The following is a 22,074-nucleotide window of genomic DNA, read 5'->3' on the forward strand; positions in this document are numbered from 1 at the left end:
ATTATCATTCTGGCGACACGACGTAAAGTCATTATGACAGCTTGAAAGGGAGTTTCCAGGGATAGGTATATATCTTTGTATATACAGTTAGCAGGTGACAAGATACGGGGCTGGAATGTCTTGAAATGTGTGAAAATGGAGGGAGTCTGGGTCATATGGAGATTAGGATTCAGTCAAGAAGCGAACTTCTTTTGGACGGTCAAAGTTGAACTTTAAAGTTCCATAAAGTTCGTTCTATATTGTACGTCTCAACTTCCAAAATGCCACTAAAAAAGTGAACCTTTTATTGCATAACTGACAATTAACACTTGCAGGGTGTAAAGCTAATTTAAGGGTGTGGGGGTCATGCTTTTCCAGCCAACCCTAAAAATTTAATGTGGGGCCATGCTTTTTAAGAGCACTTGGTCTGAGTTCACTGGCGGTTTGTTATCACCATATACGGATGGGATTGTTATCATTGTTGCATGGAAACTGAATAAAATCGGAGTTTTCTCAATATTTGTCCTATGGTGTACCTCTAGGATTGTCATTTATAGGTCAAACAAATGTTGTTGCATTGTTATTTTATATAATCGCGTACATCTATGAATTCCAGTATCCATGTGCAACAAAGGTGTATATATACATGAGTTTGAAGGAAATGTGTCCCGTCGAACATTCAACCACAACGATGTCGATGTACACGAGAGAGCCTTGTGTTTTTATACGTAACTATGTATGATTATGATTTTCTGATTATCATACTTGCAGCAAACGCTGTTCCTAGAGGTTTAGAGAACAGCAACCGAAATCTTAGACAATACATAATCTTATTCAATCCATATAAATATTGTGAAGAGAAGACGTATGCCTTTGAAAGCATTAAAATGGCCAGATTGAATGTTTAATCACATTAACCATGCTAATGAATAGTCGAATGTAAGGTATACAGTATCCTGAATAAACGTCAAAATCACAAGCATCTTCAAAGGGCGTATTTGTCTTAAATTCCGTTTAATCTGAGAGTTAACTTTTAGATATTATGTGTGTCTTGTGTCCGTATTTTATCATTTGAGCAAAATGGAAGGTAAAATGGAGAGAAAACTTTGTTCCAAAAGTGATCAGCCGTTAAGGGAACAAAATGAGGAAGAAAAGGCGAAAACCAGTGGTTCTTTAACAATAACCAAGAAGGAAATTGATGTAGGTTCATATATTTGCTTGAAAATTCTTATAGCTTTAAACATTTTTTGTCGTCCATTTTTCGATCACAACAACTTAAGAACTTGTGCAACTCTATTCGGCGCCTCTACGAACAGTGCATTTGCCGACAATCGGCAATTGAAAGTGGCGTACATTAAATGTTAGTTAACGCTGCGTGGAGGATCGAACTCCCTTTGCAATCTTGAAGTTAGCATGGTTAATGAGATTTTCTATCAAGCCCGGCCATGGCATGGTATGGGACCTGTGAACCACGGGCGCTGTCACAAGTAATTTGTGTTCGTTTGCCCTGTCTTCAGCTCCCGGTAGTTTACCCTTTTGGGTATGTGCAATAAAAATTCTCAGAAACCCTGAAAGTTAATAAAAATGTATGGAGTTTACTCAAATTGCGCCTGATTTATTCAATTAAAGAGGTAGCTGACTATGCCATACGTCACCTGCATAGTGACTAACTAAATCTAACAGTTGTAAAGGAATGCCTCACCCAAAGGATCACATATGGGTGTTTAATCTGCAAGTTGTGCCCAACCCTAAATATCATGAAGGGTGTCTGATTAGTGAGGTACGGTAATCCTGATGATTGGTAAGGTGATCCAAGGGCTAATAGAGTTGGTTTTAACCTACCCTAGCCTTAAGACAACCAACATTAAGGACTGAAAAGGCAGACAAGCTATAGCGGCAGTGGGCTAGCTGAACCAAATGAACTACAGTAAGCTGCGCACTGTACACTGCACTCTTGCTGACGTTTCTTATTAACCTACCCAGTTATTACTGGATGTGCAACAGCAAAAATATTCCCTTTTTTCAATAACTGAAAAAGAAACCCAGCACTGATGGGTGAAACATCATGTGCTCAGAAGTTGCTGTGGAAGTCCACCTGGATACAAATCACAAACTCACCATATCGTGTCATTCAACTTCATTCATTAAACAGTCTCTATTTGGTAAATTGTTGTAAATATTCACATTACAATATTGATAACTGCAACACAATGTCAAGTAAATGTGAAGCCCATTTTGCAGTGAATCATATCAACTAGGGGAGGCAACCCTATTTTTGTGACATGCTGATTTTATGATACCACTACATTTATGAGCATTGAATGAAAATTGTTGTTAATTTCAGCTACTATATGTATATGAACTAACATGCAAGTTTACATTTAATCTGAGTCTGTGTGAGCCTGTAATGAACAGAAGTTTCTCAAATAACATGTAAAGGTTAGAGCTGCTGGAACATTGCTTCACATAAAGAGGAGGTGGACTCGAAGATTCAAACATTTTTATGAATACTGGTAATCAGGAAATTTCAGTTGGCTGATTACAATCTTAATATATGTAAATATCGCCTGAAACATCTTGTAGTTGTTATTACACATAGATTTATTTTGAAATTGCATTTAAATTATCTATGATACCCATTATATTTAAGATTTGCAATATTAAATTCTCTTTATTTCATACAGAGGGCCCAAACTGATCATTCTAAGCCCAGGAAGGACGTGGCAAGTGCAGGAGAGTTTTCTGACCCAGTGTACAAGAAGCTGGCTAGGCTGAATGGAGAGGTCAACAAGATGACTAAAGACCAGCTGAAAGCAAAACTGACAGAACTCAAACTAGACACCAAGTATGTCATCATCAGTTGTGTTTTCTTAGATACAAAGTATGTCTGTATTGAGAGACAACTGGGCCAGTGGGGGTCTGGTAGTTCAGTGTTACTGAAGGCCCTGGTTCTCAAGTAGTGAGTAGTTTGTGTGTAAGGATAATAAGATTAAAACAGTGTTTCAATTATACCATTGAGCATCATCTCAATGTTGATGGAAAATCCAACACTCACTATAAGGTTACGTTCTTCAAACATACATTAAGACTAACAAGTCTCCATAAACATGGTCAGTCATGAAGCCTTATGGGTCCATGACTTTGAAGCCTTATGGGTGACGACTTTGAAATATGGCTTAGGCAGGCAGGCCCCTAGCAACCTATGTCAGTCATAAGAGCTGAGGGCAGTAGGGTAGCCTCATGCTTGGAGTGTTCACTCACACCGAATACCCTGGTTCGATTCCAAATGTGGGTATTCATGAAGTTCTGTTCCATTGCTGTGATATTGCTGGCATATTGCTTTAGCAGCGTAAAACCATAATCACTCAACAGGTGATGAAATTGATTGGATGGTCAGGCTCAATGATCACAACATCAATCGCTTAATTGTCAGAACCAGCCTTGATTTTTTACAGGCCACCATTGGGGCGGTAGGGTAGTCTAGTGGTTAACGTGTTTGATTCCCCACATGGGTACAATGGGTGAAGCCCATTTCTGCTGTCCCCTCATGTGATATTGCTAAAAGCGGCATAAAACCATTCTCACATCACAGCTGGAATTGTGATGCAGCATAAAACAGTAAACAAACAGCTATAAGTTATCTGTGTACTATATTGCAGCGGAGTGAAGGAAGTTCTGAAACGTCGATTAAAGAATGTCTACAAGAAGCAAAAGTTAATGAAGGCCCGCATTAAGCCCCCAGGCAGCACCAAATATGACTACCTTGTTGTCATTGACTACGAAGCCACATGTGAGAGGGAGGTGGATGACTATCAGCATGAGATCATCGAATTCCCAGCCATACTAGTAGATGTAGCCGACATGAGCATTGTGAGTTGTCAAAATGATGGAGTTTTAAGTCGGATTCAAATGCTAGGAATAAATATCCCCCTTGTTCAACATGTCAAGATGTGGAAATGTTCAATTCAGACTTGAATATTGTATTATTATGCAGTTTATGTGATTATTATTTTACATTTCAATTGACTACTGAATTCAGTAAGAAATGGATTTGATCCTTGGAATTTGACAAAGAGAAAAATATTTCAACCTTGAACATGTTTCACTTTCAACTATTCACCTAGATCTGATCAGATGCCAATAATCAGAGCCAAGGCTGCAGCAAAAGACAGAAAATGTTTATCATTTTGAGTTAAAAATTTCCCATATTACAAAACTAAGAACATAAAGAACATCAATTATTTTTCCTTATCCTGACTCATGCTTAACTGCTTGTCTCCTTCTTCTTATGAACTATAGTGGAACACTTGAATCACCATTTGAAGCTCCCTTCAAAAAAGCGGACGTAAAATCACTGACCCCACGAGTAGCCTCCCTTTGCTATTTGGCGCCAAAACCTGTCACATGATCAGACATGCTCTTCACTCTCTCCTTCTTCGCCCTAGAGGACGGTTGTAAGAGCGCCTGGGTCCCCTATACGGCATTATGTCCTTTTATTTTAGGCTTTGACTACTAAATTAGCTGTATACGGTCTTTAGCAAAGATATACCAGCAATATGGTTTGAAATTCGTACCAAATTTTCCGTTTATTCATGTTGTTGATATGATGTTTCATCTTGTTTATATTTGATGAAATCTGGCATTCGTCGCAGTGTTCGTTTATCGGCTGCTGATCCGCATTCATTATGTCCTAACTGCACTTCTACATGTTCTTCCAGCCTCTGCTGTTAACTTTGTCAGCATTTATCTGAAATTGAATTTACTAATTATTTATATATTTCCTTATCCTGACTCATGTATTATTGCTTGTCTCCTTCCTCTTGCGAACGTTAGTGGAACACTTGTATCTCCTACTGAAGCTCCCTTCAATAAAAAAGAGACGTAAAATCACCCCTCACCAAGAGTTATCTGTCTGGCCGTTTTGGCGGGAAAGCCACCGTACTCCCATGCTTCACTCTCTCCTTCTTCGCCCTAGTGAGCGGTTGGGAGAGCGCCTGTGTCTCCTATACGGCACTATATCCTTTTATTAATTAGTTATTACCCTGTATTTTACTTTTATAGAGGTTTAGGAAGTTTCTTACAACAATATGGGTTAAAAATTATTCGTATTTTGCACTGTTTATTCACGGTTTGTCCGTGTTTGTTCAGTTGTTTACATTTCATGAAAACCTATTTTCGTTGTAGGTTTAGGTTCGCTGCTGCAAACCCGTATTGACTGTGCCCTAGCTGCACAACAACATGTACTTCCAGCTATCGATGTAATCTTTATCAGCATTTAACAGGAATTCAATTTAATAAATAATTTTTCTCTGTACTTGGATGTACTACCGACAATCCAGGTGACTTTACAAGTCATGGATAAACTGGCTGAGTCCCTCACGAGCTGTCTACTGCTGTCAGACGACTTACTACCATCCAGTGACCTGCCGGAGGTGTCCTCGGAGGATGGGCGTGGAATGTTGTCCGCCATTACTTCGAAGAAGTTGGCTTCTACATCGGAAAACCCCTCAACGCAGACGTAGAAGAAGAAGCCATCCTCTACGCAGAATGAAGCCTCACACCCCTAAGACGCCTAGCAGCTCTACGGGGACTTCTGCGCAGACTACAGGGACCTTTAGGCAGACATCGTCGATGGAAGTGAGATGACTTCATGATGAGCGCTGCTGATCATCCCAGAGATACAGCCACGCAGTCCGAGGGCGGCAGATGAAGCGATCCCTGGACCATATGGCTATCAGCGCAGAGAGGGCAGCTCTACATTCATCGCAGAGCGAAGAAAAGAAGCCATCCTCTACCCACAGAAGGGTACACACCCTAAGATGACGACCAACTCTACGGGGGACGTCTGCGCGAGACCACAAGGACTTTCGGCCGAGATTGTCCCGATGGCGGAAGAGGACTCTATGATGAGCGTCGGCTCATCATCCCGAGATACATCACCCGGTAGAAGCTGGCCTCAGCAGCGGTAAAGTCAGCGCCAGTTGTCTCACGCAGTCGAGGTATCTACACTGACGGCAGATAAGCGATCCCTGGGCCATATCGCTACCAAAGCAGAGTGGGCAGCTCATCTCTCACCGCAGACATTCAACCCGGGGGACTTCATGCAGCAGTTCTCACAGCAGATCCTGGAGATGATGGAGAGGCGCTTCACACTGGAAAGGGCATCGCATGATCAACAACCAGCCCGCAGAACGGACCCGGATCTTCGCGAAGGTTCCAACGCAGACGATGCTGCAGAAAGGCACTCCAGCTACGTGACGACTGGGAACAGATCAACGCTTCCGGACGTCAACCAGCCTGCGCAAAGGACGACACGCCTATCCCAAGATGCCGAATCAGATGATCAGCATTCACGAAGGCACTCGCGAAGGACGACACGCCTATCCCCAGATGCCGAATCAGATGATCAGCATTCGCGAAGGCACTCGCGAAGGACTTCGGACACAGCCTCAAAGACATCTTCAACATCGCATAGATCGTCGAGACGCGAACCAAGAGACGCTCACCTCCGCGCAGGTCTCCAGTAAGGTCGCCTTACAGACGCAGTTCACCGGGCTCCTCTCCATGCCGATCTACACGCAGGTCTCCACGCAGGTCTCCACGAAGGTCTTCACTCAGGTCTCCACGCAGGTCTCCACGCAGATCCCCAGCGAAGCAGAGACATCGCAGTACTTAGTCTCTCAACTGAACGCTAAATGCCGTCAAGCAGGCCATCTACAACGCAGAGACGTCGCAGTACTTAGCTTCTCAACAGAACGCTACATGTCGTCACCAAGCCTGCGCAAAGGCATTCGCACAGGCCATCTACAACGCAGAGACGTCGCAGTACTTAGCTTCTCAACAGAACGCTACATGTTGTCTACAACCTGAGCGCAGGACGGCGCTATCTTCAGAGACCGTCAACAGATGATGAGCCTAATAAGGATCTTCAGGCCGACTACCTACATCAAGGGCATCAATGATGCCTCGCAGATCATCACGGGAATCACCATTTCGGAATATATTGCCAGGAAGGCAATCCCGGACTACGAGACGATTACTTACACGCAAAGCGCCATACAGACACACTGCGCCAACCACCACGCCAGATCGCTTCGCCAGATCTTCAAGGTTATTCAACCAGGACCACGAGGCGACTGGACCTGGCGTCACCCTAGAAGGGAAAGATCGCCGTCGGCACACAGACTGAAGGGCATGTACTAAAGTTCAAGAGGGGTACTCTTGTCGAATTCATCACCGCACGGCTCTTCAGACTGAATCCAGGACAGGATTCACATAGATTGATATATCTACTTTAGAAGACTCATGGCCATATAGAGATCTTCACTTCGTTACAAATCTGCAAATATTCTCACTGGCGTGGTTCAACAGCAGCCTTGCTAAGGCTAGGTAACTACATACTTTCGTCAGCGATTCCCTGAGTAGAATTTCCAACAAAGTTCAGCATTAATTCTACAATTCACGGCTTCATTGAGATGGCTGTATGCAGTCTACAAGAGCAGCACTGACAAGCGTGGCGATTTCAGCTGATCATCTGTATAAAGAGGCGGCGACATTATCTTCAGGACTGAAGTAACAGTCACAGCAGCCAGGAAAACAGCCTACCTATATTGGTATTACTGGCGAAATATTTGTGGCGTTTACCATTCAACCCTCGATACCGCGTGGTCACTCGTGTAACTCCGGAAGGCTACGGACAAGACAGAGAGGTGATAAGATATCAACGGCGGCACTAGATTCTACAAGGATCTTTTTTCCTGCTACACCGCTGACATCACAGCGCGGCAAGCCAAAGGAATCAAAATGCTTTATTTTGATTGGACCCACGAGACAACGCCCTGCGCGAAGGTCGGCTGTAGTTCACAGGTCAAGAAGTGGGTTACAAGTGACAACAACCTGTCAGCGAGAGAGGAAGGCCTCAATTACAGTCCAGTTAGGTGGGACCTACGTGATTTGGCTGTCTTCACGAGGTTAGAGACCTTCCCTGTCATCATTGCAGGCGATTCATCAGGCGAATTGCAGCAACATCGTTGGACAGGCTTTGGGTGGCGGCAGCCAGGCGACTTTATATAGACTTCACACCGATGGCAGTCGCGAGGCTGGACATCGCTTCATTTCCCTTACGGACGGCAAGGGTTTCAAGATCGTAGGATATAGATACAAGTCCTTGTATCTCAAGCACTACTCTCTCCGTTATTACTACGAAGTGGCAGAGTCTGTTGGTTCTTCTCACGTCAGCACAAGACATGACACGCAGAGGGAGTCTACCACTACACCCACTACAGGTCTTCGTGAATGTACAACTGGGCGATCCGGACCTTCGGACTCCGGACAGATTAAATCCATATCTAATATGGTGGACTCCAGAGATTGGAGAATTAGCAGCATACCTATTTAGCAGAGCGGAGTATAAGGCGCATCTCTATGTGGGCAGCGTCTCTCCAAGATTGGGGAGCACACCTCGACAACGATGTGTCAGCTGGGATATAGACCATAGCAGAGAAGATCTGCACTTCCACATGCTGGGAATGAAAGCAGTGATAAACACAATACTCCACTGGACCAGCATTTTGAAGAATGCTCATCTGAGGGTACATACAGTCACCTCCTCAGTGGCGTTCTACATCCACAGAAGGATCAACAAAGTCGGCGAACCTTCTGGACCTCTGTTTTCCACTGGCCAGCATAACAGTCAACCTGAATGTCCACATCAGAGCATGCCACATTCTAAGAGCCAAGAATGTGATAGCAGATGCACTATCCTGTCCAACGCAGCCGTTCTCAACAGACTGGATGCTACATCCAGAGATCTTCAAACAGATCATACGAGAGATGGGAGCACCATTAATAGACCTCTTCGCCACAAGGGTCAACTGATAACATTCGTCTCACCAATACCAGATCCACGGGCATGGGCAACAGACACGCTAAGCATCTCCTGGCAAGGACTAAACGCTTACGCGTTTCCACCACCAGCTCTAATACCGAGGGTGTTGCAGAAAATCAGTCAGACGAGAGACCTACAACTGCTTGGAGGCGCCTTACTGGCCAGCGAGAATATGGTTCCCTATTCTCATACAAGACCCAGGACTGCCTCAACTGCAACTACCAGATTGGGCCGAATCTACTAGTACATCCTCACACAAAGCAGGCGCAAGGCAACCCAGAGGTGTTCCGGCTACGCGTGTGGACTGTATCAAGGCATGCTTGAACAAGAGAGGATATTCTGCCAGGGCAGCGAAAGCAGTCACACTAGCTTTACGCAAGTCTTGTATGACGACAAGTGGCGACACTTCAAGACATACGCTTCGAGGACCGGCTTCACAGCCATGAAAGTGACACATCCTCAAGTGGCGGACTACCTTTGTCACGTAGACAAACGAAGCGGTTAAAAGGGTCAACACTCTCAACATGAGCTCAGTTATCGCCATGAGGACGAGTGCAACTGACGAAAGTACCAGAGTTACTGGCCTTACTACTCCCTTTTAATTGGAGGACCAACAACAGAGATTTAAAGCTCCGGCGTGGGACCTCAACGTAGTTCTACGACATCTCACTAGTGACATCTACGAACCATTACAGAGAACATCATTCGAGTTCTTGGCGCAGAAGACGCTGTTCCTGATAACTTTAGCAACAGCAGCAAGGATGTCGGAAATCCATGCTCTGGACTTCGAGAGAACACGATTTGATGGAAATCAAAACATCGTGCATATGGGACTGAGATGGGACTTCATAGCAAGAATCAACTGCCAGGTCATCCAGACAGACAGTTCCACGTCCCAACACTATCATCGGTCCTTGGACCACAGGATCACGAGGACCTATCCTTGTGCCCAGTGAGAGCATTGCAAGTCTACCTACAAGATCTAGGTCCAGGAGACGGAAATTCAAGTGTCTTTTCGTCCCGATATCGACAGCGACACAGACGGAGGTCTTCCGCACTAAGATATCAATCTGGATCAGAACTGTCATCCTACGGGCCTACAAAGCAGCAGAACTTGATCCTCCAAGAGCCTCCAACCCACATGAAGGTAGAGCTCTGGCGTCAACACTCGCTCTACATGGGAATTGCTCTATCAGGACGATAATGGAGGACTGCTTCTGGAAATGGGACATGCTGTTTGCCAACCACTACCTGAGGGACATCGTCACCGAGGACGTCTCTGGCATTCACCATTTCGGCCCACTTGTTGTAGCACAACAATTGACAGTCCCACAAAGGCGCTGAGACGGAGTCTCGCCCTTTTATCACATGACTTGCAAAAGCCTACACTCAGGAGAGTTCATCTTTAGAGTCTATATGCACGTCTAGGACAGACTAGCATAAGTGATATGACCCAGTACTTGTAAGGACATACTCGTACAGGAAAGGGTCACTTCTCCACTTGGTGCTCGCATCAAGAGATGGAGTTGCAAAATCCACATAAAATGTTATCAGAAGCAAGGACCAAAAGTTAATTTTCTGAGTAAAATTAATATTTTATACTTATCCTGACTCATGAGGTAAGCCCTCCCAACCTCCCCGCTAGACACTTTGGATTTCCCTGTAAATTCAAGTGTCGGGCTCATAATTCGGAGAGAGTGAAGCATGGGAGTACGGTGGTGCCGCTTTCCCGCCAAAACGGCCAGACAGATAACTCTTGGTGAGGGGTGATTTTACGTCTCTTTTTTATTGAAGGGAGCTTCAATAGGAGATACAAGTGTTCCACTAACGTTCGCAAGAGGAAGGAGACAAGCAATAATACATGAGTCAGGATAAGTATAAAATATCAATTTTACTGAGAAAATTACATATTCCATTCTTAGACGTGCCAAGGACAGGTTGAGACGACGTTTACAAGTCATGTCTAAACAGAGTGAATGCGTTGATAACCGTGAATTATTGCCTGCTGAGATTCACCATTCCAGTGATTTGCCGGTGGCTTCTACGGAGCTATTGACTGTGGCAGATGGCAGCTCCGGGGCCAGGAAGAGATTGTCATCATCTAAACTACCCTCGTCGCAGTCTAAGAAGACCAAGACATCGTCTGCTCTGAAGAAGAAATCGTCTACAGATAAGACTTCATCGAAGTTGTCCCTTGGGGCAGCAAAGAAGACGAGGTCCTTCGCCGCAGATATCACCCCACCGGACGAAGCAGACATATACGATGAACCACCCATCCTGATTCCTGAAGTAACAGTTACGAAGAAGACGAGGTCTTCTTCTACAGTGACGTCAGCAGCCATATGAACGCAGTCAGACGTCTTATCAACGCAGACTTCAGAGACCAGAGATGACAGGCAGTCCTTGGAAGGAGCCTCAGCACTTTCAGATGCTTCGTCATCTTTACAGCAGCAGCAGTTGTCAGCGCAGACCTTCAACCCGGGTATCTTCATGCAACAGTTTACTCAGCAGATGATGGACCTGATGGAACGGAGGTTCGCGCAGGAGAAGGCTGCGGTGAAGACACCATCTACGACGAACCTGCACGAAGGACAAGCAGCCTGCAGATCGCATCTGAGTGAAGAGGGCAGCCTGCTTGAAGAAGGGAACGTTAGTGAAGGATCACGTACTCGACAGTCATCCACGACATCTTCCCGAGAACCTGTCAACCTGGACAACGATGAGCCTGCAGTAGAAGAGTAGCATTCGCGAAGGAGAAGCAGACGTTCACCGGAGCATCGCAGATCATCCTCAACCTCAGACTCGGACACACGTTCCCTCCTCCAGCTCTAATAGCGAAGGTGTTGCAGAAAATCAAGCAGACGGAGAAGCTGCAACTGATTTTGGTCGCGCCCTACTGGCCAGTGAGAGTGTGGTTTCCCATTCTCATACAAGAACTCTGAAATCCAACCCTGCAACTTCCAGAGTGGCCAAACCTACTAGTTCATCCGCACACCAAGCAAGCACTCGGAAATCCAACAGTATTTCAGCTACACGCATGGAACGTTTCCCGACTTGCTTGAAGAAAAGAGGATATTCCGCCAGAGCAGCAAAAGCAGTCCCATTAGCTCTACGTTGATCAAGTATGACGACAAGTGGCAGTTTTGAGGAATATGCATTGAGGAAGGGTTTCACGGCGATGAAAGCAACACATCCTCAAGTGGCGGAATACCTTTGTCATCTAAGACAAACAGGCGGCTAAAAGGGTCAACACTCTCTACATACCTAGCGATCCTCAGCACAGTTATCACCATGAAGACGGGTGTGAAGCTGACCAAAGTACCAGAGATACTGGCATTGCTACGCTCCTTTAAGTTGGAAGACCAACAAAAGAAGTTTAAGACGCCTGCTTGGGATCTCAACGTGGTCTTGCAGCATCTCACCAGTGATGCTTACGAACCACTAGAAAGGACATCGTATGAGAGGTTAACTCATAAAACTCTGTTCCTGATCGCCTTGGCAACAGCAGCACGGATGTCAGAAATACATGCTCTGGACTTTGAACGAACACGATTTGACGCACATCGTGACACTGTACATCTGGGATTGAGATAGGACTTCATAGCAAAGAACCAACTGCCCGGTCAACCAGACAGACAGTTCCATGTCCCAGCACTCTCGTCAATCCTAGGGCCACAGGATACTCAAGATTTATCCCTATGCCCAGTCAGAGCATTGAAAGTCTACCTACAAAGGTCAAAAACGAGGAGACGAAAATTCAAGCGCCTTTTCCTCCCTCTATCTACGGAGATGCCTACAGAGGTCTCACGTACAACAATATCAATATGGATGAGAGCCGTCATATTGAGAACCTACAAAGCAGCAGGACTTTAGCCTCCACGAGCCTCCAATCCTCATGAAGTCAGAGCACTGGCGCCGACACTCGCTCTGCATGGGAACTGCTCCATCTCGACAATAATAGAGGGCTGCTTTTGGAAGTCGGAGACGGTGTTTGCCAACCACTACCTCAGAGACATGGCTACCGAGGACGTCTCCGGCATTCACCAGTTTGGGCCTCTTGTTGTAGCACAACAATTGACGGTTCCTCAAAGACGCTGAGATGAATCTCACCCTATTTATCACGTGACTTGTAAAAGCCAACACTCTGGGGAGTTAGAGCTTTAGAGTCCATGCGCACATATAGGACAGGCTAGCATGAGTGACAGACCCTGTACTTGTAAGGACTTACTTGTACATGAAGAAGGGTAGCTTCTCCACTTGATGCAAGCTCCAAGATATGGAGTTACATAAATCCACACATAATGTCAGGAGAAGACGATTCCAGAGAAATCTGACAAGTTGTGGTCCCCCCAGACTCATCAGAGGAAGCTGGAAGAAAGGACAGTGCCATTAGAAGTTCCCTAGGGGGGTATGCAGGACGTAAATCAGCAGCTATGAATCCAGAGTGGCTTGACCCACCACCGGTTCCGTCGGATTCTAAGTGCAATTAAGCATGAGTCAGAATAAAGAAAATTATGTAATTTTCTGATTAAAATTGATATTTTATACTTATCCTGACTCATGAGGTCTGCCCTCCCAACCTCCCCTCATGGCACTCTGGATTTCCCTGTAGATCCGGGTGTCGGGCTCATATTCGGAGAGAGTGAAGAGCATGTCTGATCATGTCTGATCATAATGAATGCGGATCAGCAGCCGATAAACGAACACTGCGACGAATGCCAGATTTCATCAAATATAAACAAGATGAAACATCATATCAACAACATGAATAAACGGAAAATTTGGTACGAATTTCAAACCATATTGCTGGTATATCCTTGCTAAAGACCGTATACAGCTAATTTAGTAGTCAAAGCCTAAAATAAAAGGACATAATGCCGTATAGGGGACCCAGGCGCTCTTACAACCGTCCTCTAGGGCGAAGAAGGAGAGAGTGAAGAGCATGTCTGATCATGTGACGGGGTTTGGTGCCAAATATCAAAGGGAGGCTACTTGTGGGGTCAGTGATTTTACGTCCGCTTTTTTGAAGGGAACTTCAAAAGGTGATTCAAGTGTTCCACTATAGTTCGCAAGAGGAAGGAGACAAGCAATTAAGCATGAGTCAGGATAAGTATAAAATGTCAATTTTAATCAGAAAATTAAATTTTGGAATCCTGAATAAATCCGTGAGTTGAGAGGTCCCTGTTGAGGGCTGTGACATACTTCCTGATATCTGATTGTGTTTATGTATGGATGATGTTTGTTGTCAGGCAGATGAGTTTCACTCCTACTGCAGGCCTGTGTTGAACCCCAAGCTGACAGAATTCTGTGTACAGCTGACAGGCATCACACAGGTAACTTGTCATACTTACAGACAGGAAAGTTGTCAGACTTACTACGTTCACACAGGTATCATGTCATACTTGCTACATTCACACAAGTAACTTGGCATACTTACAGGTAACTTGGCATACTTCTTACATATACACAGGTAACTTGGCATACTTACACACAGGTAACTTGGCATACTTACACACAGGTAACATGTCATACTTGCTACATTCACACGGGTAACTTGGCATACTTACAGGTAACTTGGCATACTTCTTACATATACACAGGTAACCTGGCATACTTACACACAGGTAACTTGGCATACTTACACACAGGTAACTTGGCATACTTACACACAGGTAACATGTCATACTTGCTACATTCACACGGGTAACTTGGCATACTTACAGGTAACTTGGCATACTTCTTACATATACACAGGTAACTTGGCATACTTACACACAGGTAACTTGGCATACTTACACACAGGTAACTTGGCATACTTACACACAGGTAACATGTCATACTTGCTACATTCACCACGGGTAACTTGGCATACTTACAGGTAACTTGGCATACTTCTTACATATACACAGGTAACTTGGCATACTTACACACAGGTAACTTGGCATACTTACACACAGGTAACTTGGCATACTTACACACAGGTAACATGTCATACTTGCTACATTCACACGGGTAACTTGGCATACTTACAGGTAACTTGGCATACTTACACACAGTAAAGTTGTCAGACTTACTACGTTCACACAGGTAACATGTCATACTTGTTACATTCACACAGGTAACTTGGCATACTTACAGGTAACTTGGCATACTTACACACAGGAAAGTGTTCACACAGGTAACATGTCATACTTGCTACATTCACACAGGTAACTTGGCATACTTACAGGTAACTTGGCATACTTCTTACATATACACAGGTAACTTGGCATACTTACACACAGGTAACTTGGCATACTTACACACAGGTGACTTGGCATACTTACACACAGGTAACATGTCATACTTGCTACATTCACACGGGTAACTTTGCATACTTACAGGTAACTTGGCATACTTACACACAGGAAAGTTGTCAGACTTACTACGTTCACACAGGTAACATGTCATACTTGTTACATTCACAAAGGTAACTTGGCATACTTACATACAGGTAACTTGGCATACTTACAGGTAATTTGGCATACATCTTACATATACACAGGTAACTTGGCATACTTACACACAGGTAACATGTCATACTTGCTACATTCACACGGGTAACTTGGCATACTTACAGGTAACTTGGCATACTTAAACACAGGAAAGTTGTCAGACTTACTACGTTCACACAGGTAACATGTCATACTTGTTACATTCACACAGGTAACTTGGCATACTTACATACAGGTAACTTGGCATACTTACAGGTAACTTGGCATACTTACAGGTAACTTGGCATACTTACAGGTAATTTGGCATACATCTTACATATACACAGGTAACTTGGCATACTTACACACAGGTAACTTGGCATACTTACACACAGGTAACATGTCGACTCATACTTGCTACATTCACACAGGTAACTTGTCATACTTACACACAGGTAACTTGTCATACTTACACACAGGTAACTTGTCATACTTACACACAGGTAACCTGTCATACTTACTACCTACACACAGGTAACTTGACATACCTAACATCTGTGGTGATATTTGACATGTTATTCTGCAGACCAGTCTGTTTACGTTGAGATGTGTTGTTATTCAGACTAAAGTGGCAGCTGCACCAAAGTTTCCACAGGTTCTGACATCTTTCTCAGAATGGATGCAAGGTCACCATCTAGGAGATGGACACTCATTTGCCATCGTCACAGATGGGTGAGTGTGATATCTTCCTCTTTGAGTAGCTTTTAGTTGTGAGGGTCAGTGAGTGAGTGAGTATGATTTTACGCCGCTTTTAGCAATATTCCAGCAATATCAGTGGGGAACACCAGAAATGGGCTTCACACATTGTGTACATGTGGGGAATCAAAACCGGGTCAGCATTGCGAGCGGACGCTTTAACCACAAGGGTACCCCACCGCCCTTTATGACGATCAGAGTGTATGCTATAGTGACTATGACTTTTCATATGCCAGTAGTGGTGATTGTTGATCATATGTTTGTCAATGGTTTGCTGCCGAGGTAACTATGATACATAAAAAGTTGTAACATCGCTGACAGCTTCATTAAACGATACTCACTCATGAACTCTGAAACTCACTCACTCACTCTCACTTGATTGCAGTCCGTGGGACATGAGCCGGTTCCTCCACATGCAGTGTCAGTTCAGTGGCCTTGACTTCCCGCGGTGGGCTCGCAAGTGGGTCAACATCAGGAAAGTGTACAGGTAATATAGATGATCATGTGATTCAATTTGCTCTGTGGCTGATATAGTATGACCAGAAATTATTGAGAATTTTAGGAATATGTTTAATTGGATGTCTAGTATAAACAACCTTGACCAGCTATCAAGTGCTTGGTTTCAATCAAGAGAGACAACTCCGTTCATCCTTTTTCATTAGTTTGTGAAGAGTTATCCCCCTTTGTTTACTTGCTAGCAGACGACATTTTCAGTGATCCTCAGTATGGAGGATTTAGAGAAGAGGAAGTTGATTTTAGAGTATTATAACAAGGACATCAGATCAGCTAAAGTGATTTCAAGTAGAACAGGCATCCCTTTGTCCACTGTTTATTGTGTTTTGAAAAATACAGCAAATGGATATGGCATTGGCAAACAGGGAGGCACAGGTAGGCCCAGAAAATTGACTGTCGGTGACAGGAGGCGGCTTGGTATTCTTGTTTCTAAAAACAAACGAAGGAGTTTAGAAAATGTAAGGCTTGATAAGATTGATAGAGGAACTGTGGCTGTCTGTAAGGAGACAATTAGAACTGAGCTTCATGCAATGGGTTGGCAGAAAAGTCGAGGAATTCCATCACTGATCATGAAACCCGAACAAAAGGAGCAAAGGTTGAACTGGTGCTTACAGCATAGAAATTTTAACTGGGACAATGTGATTTTCTCAGATGAAAGTTCTGTGTGGCTGTTTCCTAATACACTGAAATTCTGGACCAAACAAACTGAAAAACCTTTGTATTAGCGCCCAAAGTACAGTCTGAAATTTAATGTGTGGGGTGGCATATCTGTGTTAGGGGCAACGCCCCTCTGTGTATTTGAAGGGAATATGAACAGTAAGGGGTACACAGATATTCTCGAGGGACATTTACTTCCATCTACTCACGTGTTCCATGGAAATTTTTGGATTTTCCAGCAGGACAACGACCCAAAACATCGTTCAAAGCATTCACAGGCCTGGTTTCAGACCCAAAATATGACATTATTAGATTGGCCAAGCTATAGCCCTGACCTAAATTCAATAGAAAATGTTTGGGGACTTATAAAGGAAAGTGTCAATAAGAAAAATCTGACAAATATTGCTGAAATGAAAGAAGAGGTGGTCCGATATTGGGACAGCATGGACCACGACTTTCTAACTTCTTTGATCAGGAGCATGCCCCGCCGCATTGAAGCCTGCATTGCTGCCCATGGTAACTTGACAAAATACTAACTGTTCATATGTCTTTGAATCTGGAGATATGTTCTGCTAATATTCACATTTAATACGTGAGTAATGAGTGAAAAAAATATATATAATTACAATCTTAAATTCTCAATAATTTCTGGTTGTACTGTAATACAGTCGTTAATAACTGGGCAATTTTCAGCTGTATGAGGACAGTCTGTCTATAATCGAGCCTGGACCAGACAATCCAGTGATTGACATTATGAGCAGTGATCTACGCAGCTGGGACACAATGAGATGTGTCAACCAAGTCAGCAGTCTGACCACCCTATCGCTTTAGTCACCTCTTATAACAACATGGGTTGTTGATGACCAATTGCAAGTCAGATCTTCACAGGTCCTTCAGTCTGAAGCAAATGTCATCACAGGTTAAATAGTGCCCAATTTATTTAGTAAACCTGATATCTGTGACAACCCTATGACTTTCTAAGTAGTAGTTACCATACATATCCATGTATGTTTGGAGTTTATAACAATGACAAGGAATATCTGAAAAATTTCAATATATTAATGTGATATGATGGATATGCTTTTCAGAAGAGATTTAGACTCCAAAACAGTTCTTATGTACACCTTCTTTTTCAATCAGAATTCACATGAAACCTACCATGACTTCACAATTTTGATATGTATCAGGTCCAAATTCGTTAGTATGGCATTTTATATTTATAACATACTCTTTTTCTGACACAAGTTCTTTCAACCTAACTAACTGAGGTTACCATGACCTAAGTATCGGGGCAGTGGGGTAGCCTAGTGGTTAAAGCGTTGGCTCGTCACGCCGATGACCCAGGTTCGAATCCCCACATGGGTACAATGTGTGAAGCCCATTTCTGGTGTCCCCCGCCGTAATGTTGCTGGAATATTGCTAAAAGCGGTGTAAAACTAAATTCAGTCAGTCAGTCAGACCTAAGTATCACTCCATGCAAGGGGCGAATCATGCATGTATACGTTGGAATGTATTCCTCTGCCTTGCCATGTTCTGATCATGACAGCACAGAATGATATTTGACACAAAACAAGAACCATTTAGTAATGATATTGTCTCAAGGATTTCATTTTGATCTGAATGCTGCAGAACATCAGAAAAAGTAGATCCGGCAGCCATGCAATACAGAAATCAGAGTGCAACACGACATTAGGCTAAGCTTGCTACAGTGGAAGCTGTCTAAACTGGCACTTGTCAGGACTGAAGAAATAATCCGGTTTAGACAGCAGGCCGGATTGTAGAGCTGACACGGTTATCTCCGACTAGAAGTGGACCAGTTTTGTCACTCTCATATACAATGCTGTATCACAATAAAACATGTCAACTCACTAGTTACATGTACAACTATACCCATGCTGAACTAATATTAAATTGTCTTTATCGGCAACCATGTAATCAACGCAGGATTAATTGATGAGAATACATATCCGCTTGACTCCTTGCCATGCGCCAGATTAGACAGCGCTGATTACTGTATAAACACATATTCGGTTAGCTCATTTCATGCCGAGATCCGGAATTGACTGCTGCTGGATTGCAGAGCTTTTAAATGATGATAAATGTACTAGCCACGGACGGGACTGAGATTTTATGCCGGTGTTGACAACTTGCCGATTTGGACAGCTGCCGGTTTTGACAGCTTCCACTGTATATTGTAATGCTGTATTGCTCTCGTAAGATTAAATGGGTATGTAATAAATTGTATTCTATTGTAGTTATATGAAATGTGTGAAATAATGGTAACTGTTTCATCTTTCCAGCAACTTCTACCAGTGTCGTCGATGTGGTATCGAGGCCATGCTCATCAGCCTAGGAATGACCTTTCAAGGTCAGCTTCACTGTGGGAGGGATGATGCCAGGAACATCGCTCGCATCGCATTGCGACTTCTCAGTGATGGTGCTACTCTCAAAATTAATGAGTATTTAACACAGAGCACCAACCGTCGACAAGACAGGACAGGCGAAGTGGAAAATGTTTCCCCTTCAAATCCGGTACCTTCAGATATCTGCTCAGAGGATGAGTTGGAAACAGGAGATGGTGCAAAGGTCACTGATGAGGTCAAAGCAAAGGTCAAGGCCAATAAGGTTGATTCAGAATTATCAAGTGGTGTTAAACAGCTGTCTCTTCAGGATGAACAGGATGACGGTATTGAAGATTTGCTGGCTTACTACAAACTGCAGTCTTCCTAACGGGCACCACTGTGACCAGCTGTTGGCCATAATGTCATGACCTCTGTAACTGCATTGTGGTTCACACTCACCACTGATTGGATGATGTTCTAATTGTTTCTACTGAGCTGATTGGATGATGTCCTGATTGCTTCTACTGAGCTGATTGGATGATGTCCTGATTGCTTCTACTGAGCTGATTGGATGATGTCCTGTTGCTTCTACTGAGCTGATTGGGATGTTCTGATTCTTTCTTCTGAGCTGATTGGGATGTTGTCCTGTTGCTTCTACTGAGCTGATTGGATGATGTCCCTGATTTGCTTCTACTGAGCTGATTGGATGATGTTCCTGATTGCTTCTACTGAGCTGATTGGATGATGTTCTGATTGTTTCTACTGAGCTGATTGGATGATGTTCTGATTGCTTCTGATTGGATGACTGAGCTCTACTGAGGATTGATGATGTTCTGATTGTTTCTACTGAGCTGATTGGGATGTTGTCCTGTTGCTTCTACTGAGCTGATGGGATTGATGATGTTCTGATTGCTTCCTACTGAGCTGATTGATGATGTTGCTTCTACTGAGCTGATTGGATGATGTCCTGATTGCTTCTACTGAGCTGATTGATGATGTCCTGATTGCTTCTACTGAGCTGATTTGGGATGTTGTCCTGATTGCTTCTACTGAGCTGATTGATGATGTTCTGATTGCTTCTACTGAGCTGATTGGATGATGTCCTGATTGCTTCTACTGAGCTGATTGGGATGTTGTCCTGATTGCTTCTACTGAGCTGATTGGATGATGTCCTGATTGCTTCTACTGAGCTGATTGGATGATGTCCTGTTGCTTCTACTGAGCTGATTGGATGATGTCCTGATTGCTTCTACTGAGCTGATTGGATGATGTTCTGTTGCTTCTACTGAGCTGATTGGGATGATGTCCTGTTGCTTCTACTGAGCTGATTGGATGATGTCCTGATTGCTTCTACTGAGCTGATTGGATGATGTCCTGATTGCTTCTACTGAGCTGATTGGATGATGTCCTGTTGCTTCTACTGAGCTGATTGGATGATGTCCTGTTGCTTCTACTGAGCTGATTGGATAATATTCTTTCTTCTGAGCTGATTTGATGATGTCATCAGTGCTTCTTCTGAGCTGACTGGATGATATTTTACCTTCTTATAAATCAATTGGAAAATATTCTTTCTTCTTCTGAGTGGGCCGGTGGGGTAGCCTAGTGTTTAAGGCGTTTGCTCATCACATAGAAGGCCCACAATGTGTGAAGCCCATTTCTAGTGTCCCCCACCGTGAGTTTGCTGAAATATTGCTGAAAGCTGTCACACTACACTCACGCACTGTTCTTCTGAACTAATTGGATGATGTCCTGATTGCATCTGCTGCCAATTGGATGATGTCAACATCCTGCTGAGCTGATTGCATTGCATGACACCTCATTGCTTCTATTGAGCTGATTGGATGATGTCCACATTGCTTCAAAAGAGCTGATTGGATAAGGAGCTGATTGTGCCTACTGATCTGATCCAATCTTTGTCACACTATGTCCCTCCATTACCCAGGTACAAGTGATGGAGAAACATAATGTATACAAACCAATGAAATATAAAAGATGTAACCAAGTAGCTGGAGATAATATCCTCTTGAAGTCTTCGTCCTTTGGCCATGCTAAATACTTCAGCTTGAAAGCTTGTCCTGTACTGTACAGATAGCTGTGAGGACACTCTCCATTTGTATGAGGAACTAGCACTTTTATGTCAATTACTTGATTATTATCAATGAAATGAAAAATATGAATGAAATTAGACAGTAGAATGATATGGAAGATAATGATGAATGTGTTCATTTCTATCACGATAATTATGTAAATGAGCTAGATATTAAGTTTTATAACTGTATTTATTGTTGATATGTTTTTCACTTCACTTTGTTGACAAGCACAAATAAATTTCTCAAAATTGAAAAGGAAGTTGTTTAGTGTGTGTGTGTGTTGTTTTTGTTGTTGTTTATACACAAGTCTTATCTTATGTATCTCGACAACATTAGACATTCATTCATATGTTTTATCTGTATACAAGAAAATTCTT

General features: G+C 43.5%; 1 protein-coding gene across 1 annotated transcript; it reads left to right on the top strand.

Moving 5' to 3' along the window:
• Window positions 1–1,044: 1,044 nt before the first annotated feature.
• On the top strand, window positions 1,045–20,209 carry LOC124284080 (3'-5' exoribonuclease 1-like). The gene is made up of 7 exons (XM_046720134.1): window positions 1,045–1,179; window positions 2,664–2,824; window positions 3,639–3,849; window positions 14,116–14,199; window positions 15,962–16,071; window positions 16,481–16,582; window positions 19,566–20,209. Exons 1-7 carry the CDS (start codon window positions 1,060–1,062, stop codon window positions 19,993–19,995), a joined length of 1,218 nt encoding a protein of 405 aa, XP_046576090.1. The 5' UTR covers window positions 1,045–1,059; the 3' UTR covers window positions 19,996–20,209.
• The last annotated feature ends 1,865 nt before the right edge of the window (window positions 20,210–22,074 follow it).

The sequence above is a fragment of the Haliotis rubra genome, unplaced genomic scaffold (genome assembly GCF_003918875.1).
Source record: "Haliotis rubra isolate DU_JTF1 unplaced genomic scaffold, ASM391887v1 Scf329, whole genome shotgun sequence".
NCBI classification, from domain to species: Eukaryota; Metazoa; Mollusca; class Gastropoda; order Lepetellida; family Haliotidae; genus Haliotis; species Haliotis rubra.